Raw genomic sequence first — 18,263 nt, forward strand, 5'->3', positions numbered from 1 at the left:
CTCACTAAGTTGCTGAGGCTGCCTTTAAACTTGTGATCCTCCTGCCTCAGCCTCCTGAGTCGCTGGGATTACAGGTGTGCACCACCATGCTTGGTGAAGGGGCTGTCTTATCAATGTAGTCCCAGTCCTTGGTCTAGGTTTCTTTCTTGCCTCTGTCCCTTCCATGCTGTAGAGGCCCCCACTCTGTCCCTCTAGATCTAGCAAACCCTACAGTACAAGGGGATGTACTTACAGTCAGACAAGATAGGCTTGAATTTACTTTTAAAGAACATAAGTTATTTGATCTCTCTCAATACCAGTTTTCTCAGCTAGGAATAAGAGGAAAATTGCTGTGACAGAGTGCACAGATGGTCGGTACTCAGCCAACCTTAATTCTCCTTTTTCTTGCTTCCTGAGTCTTCTTCCATAAAGGTGTATTAAGACTTGGACATGTTATCCTTTCTTAAAGGGATTTGCATTTCAACAGTGATCAAAGCTTTAACTGAAGGAATTAAGGATCCATCGGCAGGAGTAGGAAGATTCTTTTGGACTGGAGTCACATGGCCTGTGCTTGCCTTTTCAGAAATATTTCATGAATGATCACTAACCCCACCTTTTTTCCTCAGAAGTTGGCTCCAAGGGTAAGCCCTACCCTCAGAAGACAATTTGGCTGACTGATGACTGCTAACCTCAACCTCCTGCATTTTAGGCCATGTATTTAGTGATGCACTTAAGTCATAAAAGGAACTAGTGTCATAAGCGTGAGGTTTCAAACACTTGTTTGTGACATAACTCGAGTTCTTCTGGTACCTTGTGAGAATTGAAAAAGGGCGCCCCCCTCTGGGAAGGCGGGGCTGTGCAGATGCACTCTGAGGTCAGTGGACAAGGGCCTCTATAGAAGTTAGCCAAAGGTGTTCTTCCTCTAGGGTAGAGGGAGGCCCAGCCCAAGCTGGGAGCCCCACCCATCCCTGCTGCCAGGCACGCAGCCTTGTGCACAATCTGCATTATCATACAGTGGGCCCATTATTATAGCCATTTTCATGAGTTGTTATTTTTTTTCTGTTTTCCTACCTTCTTTTAGCCTCCTGAACTAAGCAATGGAGAACCTACCAGGAAACTTCCTCAGGGTGTTGTTTATGGCGTGGTGCGAAGATCTGATCCAAATCAGCAGAAAGAAATGGTGGTGTATGGGTGGTCCACCAATCAGCTGAAAGAAGAGATGAACTACATCAAAGATGTGAGCCACTGAAGGCTTTTTTGTTTTTCTGGTTTATTTTCCTTTTATAACATGTAAGAGGGCATTGGAAACATTGATGTGAATATAATAAGGCATTTTTAAAAAATTTATAGTGTTATTTTGAATGGAAATGTTTCTACATATCTTCGTGGTAATGTTAAAAGCACAGATGTCATTCTGCATGGGATAGATGTTACTAAATGAGGATCCTAGGAGACCCATCCATGGTTTCCTTTTTCCATATATGGTATAAAGACTCTTAAGTGCTTTTGTTTTTTTACATTGGACATGCCTAATGTATAAGTTTGGACAACTCCATGACTTTGGATGTTTTAGAATACAAGTAAGAGAAACGTCAACTCAGAAAGAAAATTGATCTCACATGGCAGTGAGTCTGGAAGTAGCTGGACTCCAGGCAGGGCATGGCCAGGTGCTGGTTCTCCTTTTCTGTGTCCCATTGTTTTTTTCCTCCTTAGCCTTAGGCTTGGGACATCTTCTGAAAATATGACAGTATCTGGAGAAAGGAAAGAGGCCACTCATCTGGGATACCTTTTATATCCCCTCCACCCCTCCACCTCCAGCTATTAGATTTCCCCTTTTGTCTCATTCACTAGGGCTGGTCACATGCCTGATCCCAAAGTAATCCTGACAAATGGACTAAGAGGATGTGGTGGGTTCAGACCAGTTATTTGAGTGAAATGAATGCTGGCAAATAAAGCACAGTAGACCATTGCCCAAAACCAAGACAATAAATGCCATTTCTTTGAATGCTTTATTTCTTATCTTTTTAAAGTTACAAATTCTTTTGAGAAAATTTGGGAAATACAAAAATATATAAAGAAGAAAACAAAATCATTCATAATATTGCCAATTTAACCCACATAGTTGTTAACATTTTGGAGCATTCTCTCATCTTTTAATGTCTATCTCTGTTTCTTTTAGCTCCACCCAGTATCCCCCTAGATTGACTCGTGCTCCTATTGCCCAAACCACACTGATCAGATGTAAGAGGAAATGAGCTGCTCTAACACTGATGGGCCCCGAGCCCTGACCTGTGTGTGCATGGAAAGTACTTGTGAGCAGCAAGGGCAACAGAGTGCAGGGGAGGCTTCCATGCCTGTGAGTTCACAGACCCTGCTTCCAGGTAGCCCAGCACATCACCTCTGCCTCTTTAGTCTTCTGTTTTCTCATGTGAAGGTTGTGAGGCTGTCCTTATTTCATTTAGTGGGTTTGCAGATGACATGCAAAGCCACTATTTAAAAAAAAATTTTTTTAGTTGTAGATGAACACCATGCATTTTATTTATTTATTTATGTTTATGCAGTGCTGAGAATCAATCACAGTACCTCATACATGCTAGACAAGTGCTCTACTACTGAGCTACAACCCTCACGCAAGAACATGTATTATTGAATTTAAAAAATAATAAGTGCTTAGCAGAAAATGTGAGGAAAATCTAGAAAAGCAACACACACACACACACACTCACACTGTGTGTGTGTGTCAACCACCTACCTCAAATTTCCAGTTATTCTACTCCCCAAAGACAATTTTTAGCCATGTGGAGTATTTCATTCCTATCTGTTCTCCTCCTCCTCCTCCTTTTCCTCCTTTTTGTAGTGGTAGATGGACAGAATGCTTTTATTTTGTTTGTTTTTATGTGGTGCTAAGGATTGAACCCATTGCCTCACACATGCTAGGCAAACACTCTGAAACTGAGCTATAGCCCCTGGCCTCTTATGTGTTCTTAACATCTTGGGCATTCTAAGCCTCCTATATTTTCCTGAAGGAAACACTTAGGTCTTTCTCATTTATATGCTCCAAATAACATACTATTGCTTTAGAGGAAAGCCTTTTAAGCAAGGTTGCAAGTCTTAAATTGCCCAAGACAAAGATAGCAGGTTCAGGCTGATCCTTACCTGTGGGTGACACGTGCCAGAGTTGCAGGGCTGGCTCTGACCTGGAATTACCAGCCTCCACTGTGATCTGCAATGTAATGTTAATTTCCAGTCTCACCTTCAAATCCATCTCTGGCCTGGTCACTCCTATATATGTTTATGGGTTTGTTTACTCTCTCCCTGGTGAGCATGCTGGCTGTGTTGGCTTCCTCTGGTATTCTTTAGTGACAAAGACACCCAGCTCAAGATTTCACCACTCACCACAGGTGACAGTACGCAAGTCAGCTCAGGGCCACAAATGACAGTTGTTCCATTTGCCCATAATAGAAAGTCATGCTTTTGGCCTAATTTTCCCAAATTGTTTATAGTTAATAGCAAGAAAGTAAACCCTGTTATTAGCATTCATGGGGGAAGGCTTGGGGTCTTTCCTCCTTTCTGCCCCTAAATCACCACCAGCCTACAGTGTAATTAAAATGCTGTGCTTCCTATTGGTTTTCTGAGGAGCTGCACACTGTTCTCCATGATGCCTGTGCTAACTTACTAACTACCTTCTCCAAAACAGTGTACACTAGTCCTTTTCTCCATGCCCTGTCCAGTATTTGTTGTTGTTTTTCATAACAATCATTCTACTAGGGGGAGATGGAATATTATTATACTTTTTATGTGCATTTCCCTGGTGGTTAATGGTACTGAATAATTTTTCATAAAAAATGTGCTTGCTATGCAAACCCACCTTCAAAATTAAGCCTCCCAATTCTGTCCCTACACATGCACATTCTAGTGAGACCTGTTGCCCGTGAATCCTTCCTGAGGTAGATATTTTAGAGTGAGCCTGGAGGAAGATCCTTGAGACTTCCTGTCCTGTTTGAGGATTCCTGAGCACTTAGTCCATCTACAGGCATCAGAAGAAAGAAGGAAGCAGTGTCTGTTTGTGAGGTTTATTATTTTGTTTAAAAATGTTTAGGCCCTGGTGCTCTTCTGACAGTCACTACCGAGAACCTCAAATAGTGTTTGTGTGAATAGTGTCTGGGGGCCCCCTTCAACCTCTCTTAGACCTGGTGCCTCATGGATTATTGGTGATTATTGAGGAACCCACTTTGGATTTTATGGACCATTCAGCTATGTTTTCCTGTCTTCCATCTTCCATTAATTGCTTTTTGGCAATCAGAGCAGAAATAGGGAAAAATAGAGGTTCATGTTTGCCTTTTGGTTCTTTGGTCCTCTTAGCTGTGCATTTACAGAATAAACTGTTGCAAAAAAACAAAAAAACTTTCTACTCATAAAAATATATATGTGATGGGAAAAGTCAGACCTTGCCCAAATGTAGCAGGAAGGTGATTGGTGAATTTCTAAAAACCGTATTTTCCTTTAGATTATTATTTGGATATCTAATATTTCTTAATCATTATGTTATATATAAAATTTGGATTATTCTCTTGTTTTCTAACTAGGTTTTGGATCATTCTCTCTAATTCACTAGATGTCCTGTACTTGAAATTATGATTATTATTATTATTATTTTTAATGGAGCCTTTTATTCATTAGTGAAGTTTTGGATATCTTGCATGAAAATGTAAAAATGCTTGATGTTTAACATTTTGGGGGCTGCAGGTAAGAGCCACTTTGGAAAAAGTAAGGAAGCGGATGTATGGAGACTATGATGAGATGAAACAGAAGATTCGCCAGCTCACCCAGGAGCTATCAGTAAGTCCATATCTCAAGTCATGGCTGTTCTAAGGGGTGGTGGAGGTTTCTCTCAGCAGCTGATCCCCAAAGATACTTGAGTATACAGTGTTGTTGTTGTTTTTTAATGGAGCCACATTCTAAACAAACTGAGGGAATTTTATCACAACTTAGACTTTATTATTTAAAGGAAACTTTTGTGGCAAGGATAATCTTTATATTTGAAGCATTCCCATTGAAGTCTATTCCTAATATTCCTAAAAATTTATTCCACAGGTAAACTCTGATATGTATGAGAAATGACTTATGGATGAGCTTATTTATTGCAGCACTGCTTGTAAAAGTAAATGATTGGAAACTTAAACGTTCATTAAGAAGAGGAAAGTAGGGCTGGGATGTGGCTCGTGGTAAAGTGCTTGCGTGGCATGCATGAGGCCCTGGGTTCAAATCCCCAAGCACATATACACACAAAAATATTGTATAAGAAGAGGAAAGTAATATATTATATATCTCCAACAGAAGACATATAACTGTAAAAGAAAAAAAGGAGTAACTAAACCCTTTGAAAAGAGATAGGGAAGGCCTTCAAGGATGAAGGATCCATGATGAAAAATGTAGAAAAAAATATGCATAACAAAATATCCTGTTTTATATAAAACAGGAAGGAAGAATACAAACATCAAGATTGTTTTCTATATGCACAAAAGTGACTAAAAGATAATCCAGAAAGTGATTATTCACAATGGCTCCTAATTGGAGGGCAGAGGAGGGCATGGGGGTAACCTGGCAGATGTGACAGGAATGAAAGGGGGATTTGTTTCAGTGTGTGCCTTGTATACTTTTTGTGCACCGTGCTAATCTATTACCTACTCAAAAATTTAAGAAAATAAGCTTCCTCTAGTTAAACCAAGCTAATGCTTGTGGGATATAGAGTATTTGTTATTAATAATCCCAAAGATAGGAGTCTGTGTACACATGTGACATCCCTTCTGTGAGATCAACATCTGCAGGAAAGAGGACAGTTGCTACAGCTGTGCCTGAGTTTAGTTCCTGGCTGGGCTGTGGGGTTTCCTGCTCACGTAGGCCCTCTGGCCTTGATTATAGTCATAGGGCTATGTAAACATACCCACTGGCCCATTTTTACTGGCCTGGAGGAGGGGATGTGTGACATTCTCACCTAATTATGGAAATTCACTCTGTCATCCCCTGACAGACACTAATGACTATCCTCAAAGCCAAAGGATTGAATTTGCAATAGAAGTGTAAACAAGACCTGCCCATTGCTTCCCATCATCATTTCTTGCACATGCTCATTTTCTCACTGTAGAATTGTCCCAGGAGCCCTACCTCTCTGCCCACAGTGTCTCTCCAACTACATCCTGCAGCCAGATTAGAATTGCTAAATTATTATCATACAAGCATGCCCCTGGACAAGAGCCTGCCACATGCTCAAGTCCTGGCTTCCTGTTTCAGCTCTCTCTCTCCCACCCTCCTGCTCTGCTGTGCTAGGCTGTTTCCTGTGACCGCCCCCACATTCATACAAGGTCCACTCCTGAGCCTTGCTGAAAACTCCTGTCCCTAGTTCTACTGCCTGCTCGCCTCTCTGCCCAGCCCTTGGTGATGTCTAACTCGAGACTGGCCTCTGATGAAACTTCCTCAAACTCATTAAACACACACACCCAACAGAGACAGCAACAAAATAACCCTTGAGAATTGGGTGAACCCAAAACGTGTTCTGTCAGTGGTGAGGGGAAAGGGCAAGATGGCTGAAGTCATCCCAACTGGGTTCTCCTAGCTATGATGCTTTTTAGCTGTTTGACTCTAAGCAACTCATTAACGCCCCTCTCCCATTCTGCTTCTTCCCGTAGTAAAGGGCAGTGACTGATTCCTGCACAGTGACCATGAGGTCTCAGTGAGGTGCTGTAGGTGGACCTGTACATACCACCCCAAGGAGAAGTCCTGCATTTCTACTCTTGGGGTCACACCAATGTTGACTTTTCATCTACAGCTTTAGGCTGTGGATGTGTACGGATTGGTTTTGAGTGGCTGTCTCCTCCATCTCTCCAGGTTTCCCATGCTCAGCAGGACTATCTAGAGAGTCACATCCAGACCCAGTCGTCAGCCCTGGATAGTTTTAATGCTATGAACTCGGCTTTGGCGTCGGACTCCATTGGCCTGCAGGTACTCATCGGCTTCCTGCTGCATGGCTCCTCCTGTCATAGGGCAGCTGAGCTTAATCAGGAGGAGGGCCTATTCTTTTGTAGTAAAGTCACAGAAAGCCCTGAGCTCATGATTCAGAGTCCTCTAAGCACAACCACAGCAAAGACTGTGCCAAGGAGTTGCTGAAGCAAGTGGAAGGAAACTTTTCCAAGCTGAGACCCTAACCCTTTGCTTTATCCTCTGTAAAATATGGCTTTGGATTCTGAGTCCAGTGCTAGAGCTGTCACTTGCTCCAACAGAGAACTCAGTAGTCCTCAGTGTCTGTGCCAGACCCAAAACATCAATGACCTTCTCCCATAACCCTGATGGTTCAGGAAATCCCACCCAATGATAGAGAAGACGGACTTAACCAAAAACAGTCTATACTTTCATGACCAAAAGCTCCCAAAAGCTGGTAGACACTTTTTCTTAATTTAGAAATTATTTTGCAATAGAAAGACTCCTGTGCATCCCAAAGAATGTCTTTACGTAGAGATAGAGAAAGACCCAGTATCCTACATTTGTAAAACTGTGTGTGTGTGTGGTCAGCTCACTTCAAGAGATCATTCTCTTGATTAATTTGATTTCTTAAGAGCCAGCCATTCACTGCTTCCCATTCTTACTCTTTTAGTCATGTAGTCCCCTACCTAACATGGAGGTTATTTTAAAGATGTTCAAAACAAAGCACTATATTCGCTTGAAATAGCTTCCCTGGGCCTAACTTTCCAAAGACATAAAATAGTAGTTTTTGCCCCTCCTCCAGTTTCACAGGGCTATTTTTATGCTCTTCTTAAAAGTTCCATAGACTATTTCAAATATCTTCTGGTACTTTATAAATAATTTAGTGGATAAGCAAACAGATTTTCATGTTGGGCCTCTCTACTTCCCCCCAGGACCTAGTGTTCTCTAATAACGGCTCTATCAGCATGTGGCAGTAGTGTCAGCAGCAGCTGGCCGCTGTCCCGCTGTGGGCCTGGGTGGGTCTTGTGTTTGGGTTTGTCTGGGATGCCCATTTCTGGCGGGGCCTTTGAGTCCCCTGCTTTTCCTGGCTCTCTTTTGTATATGCCAGTTTCCCCTGGCCCCAGGCCCAGTCCCAGTCCCAGTCCCACTTTGGCTCTGATTTATTCAGGAGCCTTTGTTTTCCCTTCCTCTTGTCACTAAGGGGTCTTGCCAAGGCTCCCTTCCCTTCCCTCCTGGATGCCACCTCACCTAGCCCACCAGGAAGAGTTTAGACTTTGTTGATAGCTGTACTTTGTTTCTATTTTTTTGTTTTGTTTTGTTTTGTTGCCAGAAAATATTTTTTTCCAGGTGATTTTTCAAATGCTTCTGATGTGCCCCTTACCAACCTTCCAGAAATGTATCCCCAGAGGTCAGCTGTTAGGACAAGTGCAGCCTTAACCCAGGGGTCCTGACTGACCCCTAGTTATTGTCCAGTCTCTTGGTCCTGAACATTCAGAGAATTTTATAACTAATAGATTAAAACAGTATTTGAATCCTAAGGTTGTTGGTTTCTTATTCATGCAAGATCTCAGCTTCTTCACTTGAAGGTTCTACCCACATTCATTGTTATTGACAGGGAAACCAGACCCTTGGTTTGATTTCATAGACTATCAGTGCTGGAAAGAACTCTTGAGAGGATGTCCATTCCCTTTGTTTTATGGATGAACTGAGGCCAACAGAGAGAAATTATGTGAACAAGGTGTCTAGCTAGTGGCAGAATGAGGATTAGAAGAATCCTGGTCTTCTGGTCTGGACTGAGTTTTATTTATATGGACACAAGAATAGTATCTGTAGAGCCAGAGGGGTTTGGAGATGGGGGTTGGGCTAGGTGCCTTCTAAAGCCCTTTAAAGTTCACATGTTCTGTGAGTCCCTGCTACTAAATGGTCACAGTATTTCCTTTAATATCTAATTACCTCCATCAACAATTCTTTTTCCTGACTCAAATAAGATTTGGATGAGACACTTTTTATTGTCCAAAGTGGAGGCTGAGGAAACTTAGGAAAATGATTTAAAAAGAGGACAGAGGTGTTAGGAACAGTCCAGCACCAATTTCTAAATCTCCTAAAGATGTGGATGACTGGGGGAGGTGGTAGAAGGTGCCCGGAACCTAGTGTTCAGTGGTGGGAATTCTAGAGTGTATGGAAGCCATTTCTCTCTAGGGAGGGTTAGCCAAGGAGAAACTGAAGCAATAAATAGTCACAGTATTAATTTGAACATTTTTGCCCTAGTGGGTGGCCTAAAGCAATAATCACTAGGCTCTTGACACTTGCCAGGCACTTGTCTAAGTTAGTAACCTCTGTTCCTTCCTCTGTAGTTCTTTATCACCACCCTTCTCTGCCTAAGAGAGGAAGGTGATGCACTTGGGGGAGAGGGAGGGGCAGAGGGGGGAGAGGGGTGTGGGGAGGCATCAGAGTTGTGTCAGCCACGTTGGTAACATCCCTGTGGGCAGTGATGGGAGTACTGAAGTGAGGGCGCTTTTAAGAAAGAGGGGGATTTCTTCATTCTGTAAAGCCTATATTTTGTTTTCTAATTTCATTGTGTGGATATGGAAAATACAGAAAAAAAGAAGAAAATAGATATTTATACTTCTATCACAGTGAAGATTATTATTTGAGTTTGGATCTACTAATGGGATTTTGCTATACTATTTTAAAGCCTGTTTTTTTTTTCCCTATGAGAAGTGAGGTATTATAGACATTTTTCCTTGGAAAGACTCCATTGTAATCCACTTCTATCCATCCTAGGCGGTGGCAGGTGGTGTTGGCAACAGTTGTGGGAGGTTATGGGGGAGGCTAGCTGGTCCACCAGGCCACAGGATGGCAGACCATGTTACCACTGTGGGAGGCCTTTAGTCCCTCAAACAGCAGGTCCCAGGGTGGTCCGACAAAGGGATGTGGTAGCACAAGACCCTGGCTATGTTTTCTCACACCTAGATGTGGTTTTGTTTTTATTTTCATCCAAATAGAAAACCCTTGTGGATGTTACTTTGGAAAACAGCAACATTAAGGATCAAATCAGAAATTTGCAGCAGACGTATGAAGCATCGATGGACAAGCTGCGGGAAAAGCAGAGGCAGTTAGAGGTGGCGCAAGTGGAGAACCAGCTGCTGAAACTGAAGGTAGAGTCCGTGATCCCCCATGTCCTACTAACCTTTCCCTTCTTCTCTCGCCTCCAGTCTTCAAGTCTTCCATTTCATTTTCTCCTTTCTCTTTTTGGTTTTTCTCCCCCTTGTGGGCAATCCCTCAGGGTGAGGCTTGAACTAAAAAGATTCGTTGCTGAAAAAAAAGTCTGAAATGACTGAATGATGCCTTTTCCTGAACACAGGATCTTTATCTGCCTATTTATTCTACAAATACTTACTGACTGTTTACTATGCACGTTTGCTCTGTGTATTCTGGTTTGCTCTGGGTGGCATGTCACCAGACATGGAGGGACATCATTAGGCCGCTTGGCGGTCTTGTTGCTTCTGGAATCCAGGGCTCCAAGTCCAGGCCTGTTTCATAGACTGATGCTTGTTTTTATGCTCACCAGGGGGAGTTCAAGAGGGTTCTTTCCCCTACCCTTTCTCTTATTTTATCTCCCAAATAAAAATAAAAAAATGTTACGGGAACTTAGGGTTTTTCGCACAACCTGAATGTGGAGTGATCTGGCCTCTGGGACAGATCCCTTTCCTGCAGTTCGTGTGCCTGGACCAAGACTCTCAGATAAGTGATAACCTCTGCCTGGGAGTTTCCATTTGGTGGTTCTTGGTGCTAACACTTGCTTAGTGATGAGACAGAGAATTAAAGGGTGTCAAAAGAGACAAGTCACACCTTTGGAGTAAACATCACTTAACCTGTGGAGGTTGAAGGACTCCTCCCTTATCCTGAGGCTATGCATGCTGTAGACTCAGCTCTCTTGGTTGAACATTCCTTCATTTGGAAGGAGCATGGGAGCAAGCCCCCAGCGGCATGAGATCCACGGCACAGAGTTCACGTGTGAGAACGAGGCCCGATCAGAAAGGAAGCCCCAGCTCCCCCAATCTCAGCCCTGCCCACCCTCAGTGCTACTGAGTCATTTCATCTTCCAAGCTGTGCCCATTCAGGCCAATTAAAGTGCCTAAATTAGTTTCCCCACTAGGTCAAAGTGCTTCCAAATGTAACATTAGGGAAGGGACACAGGTGGGGAAGGGAGAGTCCATATTTCTTATTTAAACTTAAATAAAGTCTGACCTACACACTGGCTTAGTCAACATAATTATTAGGATTGTGCAGAGAAGCTAAGTTTCTACCTTTTGAAAAATTCATGCATGTGGACCACCTTTGTCCTGAACATCCTAAAAAAAAAATCAGTGTACAGTGCCACTTTAGTTTGTGCCCTGCTCACCCATCTTCCTTGTTCCTTCCCTCCCTGTCCTGAGAGTTTCTGCTGCTTCCCTCTAGTGAGAGCTTTGGGTGACCTGCTCCCTAACTCTGTGTGTCCATGCACCAAATACCCACAGGGAAAGCTGCTGATCGCCCTGGGACCTGCAAAAGCTGCAGTTCTTGAAATGAGTCTCTTTGCAGGTGGAATCTTCTCAAGAAGCCAATGCTGAGGTGATGAGAGAGATGACCAAGAAGCTGTACAGCCAGTATGAAGAGAGGCTGCATGAGGAGCAGCGGAAGCACAGCGCCGAGAAGGAGGCGCTTCTGGTGCGTGGGGCAGCACCCACTGGAATCTGGGACACGAGGTGTAAGGGTCAGGTTTCTTACAGGGACAGCGGGCTGGAAGTGGTAGGGATCAGGGAATTTGTTGCTCATCCACTTCCCTCCTCTCTCCACTTCCTGCCTTCATTCATCCCCTTCCCTGCTCAGAGTGGCCCAAGTCTTGGTCTCTAAATGCATGCCTTTCTCAGCTAACCATGTGGCAGCATCTCCTTTCTACCTGAAATCTCTGCCTCTCCGTCCAAGAGTCTTCTTGGGCTTCCTAAATCCCCTGTAAGTGCCACCCTCTCCGTGCCTGGGTCTCTTCCATTCATGCATCTAGAAATGTCCTCAGTCCTTGGGAAACCACTCCATCTCTGCTCTCTGCTGTGGAATTTTTTTGTACCTGTCACAGCGTTGAGCTGTGTCTCACGTCTTGCTTTCATAGGACAGCGTACATTCTTTGCAGGCAGGGACTCCATGTCTGCCTTGTCTGCATCCTTAGAGGCTTAGTAAATGTGTCAGATGACTGAGTTGGGTTGCTTTTTTGTTTTTTGTGTTTTTTCCCCCTTAAAGAGTGAGTTGGTGTGTTGCAGTATGGGATAAAGATCTGGGAATTCTGCATTCCAATCCAGATCTGGCCCTAATTCCTTTTATACTGTTGGCAAATACAATGACATTCTGTGAATCTGCTCAAAGTTACTTGAACTGTCACAGGTTCTTTATGCCTTTTGTACATACGTTTTCAAGGAGAAAAGGAGAAATAAGAGTTGAGGCCCATTAGAAAACCACATGATAAGTCTTTAATCAGAATTGAGAACCAGAATCACAGAAGTTGAGATCATCGTTTGTCAGAAATTAGTTCCTGAGGTTTGACTTTTACAGGGAAATCATGGTCTACCAAGGCCAGAGCTGTTTGTAGTAGCCTAGGTAGTCCATGCCTATACTGAGGACAGGATATTTCTTTTGCAGGAAGAAACCAACAGTTTTCTGAAAGCAATTGAAGAAGCCAATAAAAAAATGCAAGCAGCAGAGATCAGCCTGGAGGAGAAAGACCAGAGGATTGGGGAGCTGGACAGACTCATTGAACGCATGGAGAAGGTACCAGACACAGTTGCCCACTTTCCCAGCCTCTGCTGCATTTCTACAGGTGCTTTGCAGGCCTATCTGAAAATACAGAAGCCCTCAACACTGATTCCTCTCAGCCGCCCAGTTTGCAATTTAAAAAACTATAAAATAAAATATGAGAACGTCCAATAGAATTCAAATTTTTCCCTTAGTAACTTTGATTACTTAATTTCCATGCTTTTAAAAAATATTATACATGAAATTCTTTACAAAAACTCCTTTTTTAATTTAATTTAATTTTATTTTTAGCATCCATGCTTTGCTAATACTCCAGGCAGGCATGTAGTTTACCCATTGAGTAATCCAGCCCTATTTGGATGTTCAGCCAACACCCCCATCCTGTTATTTATGGGGCATGCGTCTGGGGCATGTTGACTTTTCCCTGACACGCCTAGGACTAGGGACTGGGAGGAGCTGGGAAAGCCACATTCTCTGTGGGAGTGGTAAACAGGCTGAGGGGTGGGGATAGGGGCCTGGGAAGTAGGAGCACAGCTGAGATAATGAAACCCTCTAGAGAAAGGGAAGAGGCTGGAAACTAGACAGGAAGTGGAAAAAAGGGGAGAGGGGTAGGAGAGAGGACAGAGGACAGGAAGGAAGAGGAAGAATGGGTGACATTTAGCACCTAACACTGACTTCCTGGGGATGGCCCAGGAGTTCAGGGCCAAAGCTGTGGCTGGTTTCAGGGAAAGCACTGGCTCTCTAGGTGCCTACCAGGTTGCAGATAGAGGTGACCAGTCAAGACAGACATTATTAGCACCCTGTAACTCACTCTGCATGCTGAGAATCTTCTAACTGATGATAGAGACTGGGAAATGACAATGAGCAAGGTCACGGCCCAGGCTTCCTTTTTTTTTAGAGGAGAGATCCTTTTATATCCCCCTCGGTATCTGCCACATAATCCCTTTACAGCCCTCTCACAAGGTGGGCTCTAACCAGAGGGGAAACTGCATTAAATTCAGGGCTATGGAGCTTCTGAGTTCACTGAAGGCTCCTTTTGAGCAAATATCCTAATTTGGGAGTTATGCTCTCACCTCTACCCCTGGGAAACAGAATCCCACCTGTACTTGGTTTGCTCATTTAGGAATAATATCAGTATTGACTGGAGGTGATCACAGTAGTGAAGACGCGACAATAGGGGCACTTTCTAGAACCTGGGTGAACGTTCCCCTGATCATCATTCTCCTACAAAGCAGAATATGCTGGTTAAGTCAAACACAGTGTCTAGATGGCAGTTTCTACTGCTGCATAAAAAGCAGGCAGTATTGGAGAGGTGGCTTCGGCAGCAAAGAATCTTCCAGAAAGAGTATATGTGTGTGGTGAGAACACAGTGTTTAAAATCAGACAGACCCAGGGTTTGGACCTTGCCTGTCTTTCTAGTTGTGTTTTCTAAAACCCAGTTTCCTCTTCTGAAAATACTGATAATATTAGTTCTTATCCTAATGGCTTTTGTGAGATATAAATGAGGGGGGAAAGTCCATGCCAAATGCTAACTGAGCATAGTACCTGGCACATGATAAAGGGCTTAATAATTTATGACCTCAATTTTATTTTGCTACAGTTTTGCCTAAGTGTCTGCCCCAGGAGCTTTCCCTTCGCAGGGCCCATCTTATAGGTGGTCTTCTTGGTACCCTTGGCTTTCTGCAAGTTTCTAGTTTGCTCCCACTGATTTCCACATGCAGCCCTTATATGAGGCAAATGGGAGGGAAGGCCAGGAAGTGGGTGAGGCCAGCCAGCACTTAAGAGAACACAAAAGGTTCCTCAAATCCTATTGGCTTTTTCTTTAGTGATTGAAAATTTATTGTCCTTTCTCTAAATCTTCCTGTCCATTTAGACTACAGAAATGCTTCCTTTATTTAGCTAAGATTAGATATACCCACTTAGGCTCTTTCCCCTTCAGGGATAAATCTTTGCAAGCAGGCATCTGGCCAGATCTCTGTCCCGCTCACTGCATGTGAGCAGTGTGTCCACAGGCGGGAATGGTGGCAGTGTTTGTGTCCTGCTCTCTTCTACTTTCGGATTTTGCTGGAGGACAAACCGTGTGCTTTTGAATGGCTTCTCTACTTCATACCTCATTTCTGTTTCTCTCACCGAGTGTGATATTGGAAGCATCTTTGTTTCTATTCAGTGAAAATCTAAGGAATGTGCTTCCCCAGGGTCTCCTCAGGAACAGATAACCTTCACAAGTGTAGACAAATGAAAGAAACTTTTGTGCAGTGTACACTGAAGGTTGGTTGTATCTCACTGTTTAAAAATAGAATTTTTATCACGTTCTGTAGTTAGGTCTTGTCCTATTGTGTGACCCTCTACTTGTGTAGTGGAGAAATACCCATTTGTGAAAAGTTTGTCACCCTTCCTTCAGAGCTGATGGCATACCACACTGATAGGGTGCACATTCTGCCTAGGCCAGGCCTTATGAATATGTGTCTGCTGTGGAGTCTTGAAAACAATAACAAAGCCCCAGCAAAAGCCAGCCTTCCCTCATTTTCCCAATGTGCCCTGGCCAGGCTAGAGACTTCTGGCCCGCTCCTGCTTTCCCCTTGGGAACAGGAGTGGGAGGTAAAGTTTCAAAGATTTGCTTTTAATAACTTGGTGGAAAAGAGGTTTGGTATCTATAAAATTTGTAGGAGTTTATTGAAGAGAATTCCTGAACATAAAGATGAGGCACAGTAGTTCTTAGAAGAGGACTGAAATTAAAATACTCTCCTCCCACTTAGTGAGCAGGACTTGATAAACTTCCACTTTAAGGGAATGTATCACATTGACATTTATAATGAATTTCTAGTACAATTTCAGTGATGATGAGCACCACGCTTTAACATTTTTCTACTTTCTCCAAAGAAATAATTGTCCAAATTCTTACTTTTTTTAAGGTAAACTTTAAAATTTACGTATATATGATGAAGGATATGTTTCTCATTATGGTTGTAACAAATTACCACAAAGTGAGTGGCGTAAAACAACACCAATTTATTCTTTTTCCATTCTGGAGGTGAAGTCCTCAACTCAAGATGTTGGCAGGGCTGGATTCCTGTCAGAAGCTCTAGAACATCCATTTCCGTACCTCTTCCAACTTCTGAGGACTCCTGTATTCCTTGGCTTATGTTCCCTTCCTCTGGCTTCAGAGTCAGCACTGTAGTATTTTCCAACTTTTCTGAGTCTACCTAATGCTTCCTTCCAGTAAGGGCCCAGAGATCCTTCACCAGATCTAGGAAACTTTTTAAGTTCCCTTTTTCTGTATAAGATGACATGCTTATAGGACATGGATATCTTTGAGAGGACCATTATTCTAACCACAGTACATTTTTCAGAAGTGACACCTGTGTAAACACTACTAGGTTAGAACATAGGACATCACCAGAGTCCCAGAGCTACTAACTCAGAGCATTGATTACCACTATTTAGAGCTTGGGCTGATGGAATACTCTTTAAAAAATCTTGGAGCTGGGTTGTGGCTCAGCGGTAGAGCACTCGCCTAGCACGTGCAAGACCCTGGGTTTGATCCTCAGCACCACATAAAAATAAATAAATAAAATAAAGGTATTGTGTCCAACTACAACTAAAAATAAGTATTAAAAAATCTTGAATGTGGTTTTATCTAGGGTACTTGTCACTAAATCCATAAATACAGCTGTAAATGCACATCAACAGATCTGGCACCTTTGAACTTTGGACTCTGTGCGAGTGGTGTGGAAAGCCCAGGGGGGCATCATATAGACTTGTAGTCACTAGAGCTGGAATTGCTTGACATGTGCATATCTGCTGTGTAGCTCCTGATCCATTGATTACAATTTGTATTGATTTTAGGAACGACATCAACTGCAACTCCAACTCCTGGAGCATGAAACAGAAATGTCAGGGGAAATCACTGATTCTGACAAGGAAAGGTAAGAGGAAATGCCCTTTGTCATGTTGTGAATATCAAAGGTGGGTACGCTCTGTTTTTGTGGGCTCATTTGACCCTTGCATTTTCACTCATGTGGTTTTCACTTACTAGAAACTTATGCAAGTGTGACATTGGATTGAGAGCTTCCAGTGTGGAGCAGGTTCTTTTAGGCACTTACAGCCACCTTTCCCCTGCAGTAGTTGTTGGGCACACTGGAGTACATCAAAGATGCCGCAAGTGCAAAAGTTCAATCTATAAATGTTCTCCCGAGCCTTGAACTTTGCAGGATGCACCTTGTTGATGAGAAAGCTCATCAACTATGACTAATACTGTTTGTCCTGGGAATTAACTTTAAAATGCTTTTGTTTGTTTCCAAATCTTGGATTGCCCTTTGGCTATGGGCATATAAAACCCTAGATGGAAAATATGGGAGTTGTCCACTTTCCCTCTAGATATAGAAAGGCAGAGCAGTGGCCCCTCCCATGGCTGTCCCTTGAAGGAAAGGAGGCTGGAATATTGGAGCACTTTGGGTGAGTTACTTAACTTCCCTGAGGCTCTTTATTGACTGTCAAATGAGAATTCTTTTTTTAAAGGTGGAAAGGGTAATAATGTTGATAGCATGGTCCCTCTTATTGGATCACATTAGGACGGAACTTTAGTCCTAAAGGACATACTTCCCACCACTTAGTATATGCTGAAAAAATACCTGTTTTCCTTCCTCTTTTTTTTTTTATGTTTTGGTTGTAGATGGACACAATACCTTTATTTATTTATCTTTATGTAGTGCTGAGCATGGAACCCAGTGCCTCACCCATGCTAGATGAGTGCTCTACCACTGAGCCCCAGCCCCAGCCCCTTCCTTCCTCTTATGTAACTTCAGAGTTGTCAAGGTTATAGAAGTGTTTTTTTTTTTTTTAACTGTAGTATTGAGGAGGGACCTGGCAGAGCTGGGAGGTGCAGACTACCAAACCCTTCCTCTAATGCTCCATGCTGGAGGTCCCCGAGGCTAGAGTCATCTGCGGCTCCTTTGGTTTCTTTGAACCAAACAAAATCAGAGAATCATTTGTGCTGCTTCAAAACAAAAGTATGAAATGCTCTGTGACCTGAGCGACTCTGTTTTGATGTGGAGAAGGTCTTTCAACATGTTCTCTGTTTATCCCAAATAAATTATGTGTAGGCTAACTCTGACTCCAGCTTTTCTAGGACTCTTGCCCTGGATTTCACATATTTTATTGTGTTGCTAGACTCTCCCTCTCTGTCTTCCTAATCATGGCAACTGGATGCTCCAATCCTGTATTAACCCCGACTACTGTCTTTTCTGTATTTCTGGGTACATCTTTCTATACTGCATGTTATATTTCCTTTTCTGCTATCATACCTGTAAGTGGAAAAAAAAATTCTCTTTCCCCAGAAGGTGTAGCAATTGGCTTTACATAGGATACAACTTGAAAGTGGGAACTTGGAAGAGTCCTGTCTTCCTTCTAGTCATCTAGGTTGTGCACTGTAAGAACAGCCTGTCTTGGAGTTTCTTTGACAGTATTTCTACAAAGTGGTGACCTCCTGTGCTGGTGTGACTGCATTGGTTTAGGACTCA

At 43.0% G+C, this 18,263-nt stretch overlaps 1 protein-coding gene across 2 annotated transcripts in view; it reads left to right on the plus strand.

Annotated features, from left to right (window-relative positions):
• Positions 1-18,263, plus strand: part of Myzap (myocardial zonula adherens protein) — an 87,654-nt gene that overhangs the window by 25,564 nt on the left and 43,827 nt on the right. For both annotated transcript variants that reach the window (XM_076850849.2, XM_076850850.2), the window contains exons 3-9: positions 1,061-1,216; positions 4,726-4,818; positions 6,865-6,978; positions 9,963-10,115; positions 11,542-11,667; positions 12,631-12,759; positions 16,591-16,670. In XM_076850849.2, the coding sequence (XP_076706964.1) occupies positions 1,061-1,216; positions 4,726-4,818; positions 6,865-6,978; positions 9,963-10,115; positions 11,542-11,667; positions 12,631-12,759; positions 16,591-16,670 (851 nt within the window). The remainder of the gene's footprint in view (positions 1-1,060; positions 1,217-4,725; positions 4,819-6,864; positions 6,979-9,962; positions 10,116-11,541; positions 11,668-12,630; positions 12,760-16,590; positions 16,671-18,263) is intronic.

Source organism: Callospermophilus lateralis, chromosome 3, assembly GCF_048772815.1.
Source record: "Callospermophilus lateralis isolate mCalLat2 chromosome 3, mCalLat2.hap1, whole genome shotgun sequence".
In the NCBI taxonomy this organism is placed as follows: Eukaryota; Metazoa; Chordata; class Mammalia; order Rodentia; family Sciuridae; genus Callospermophilus; species Callospermophilus lateralis.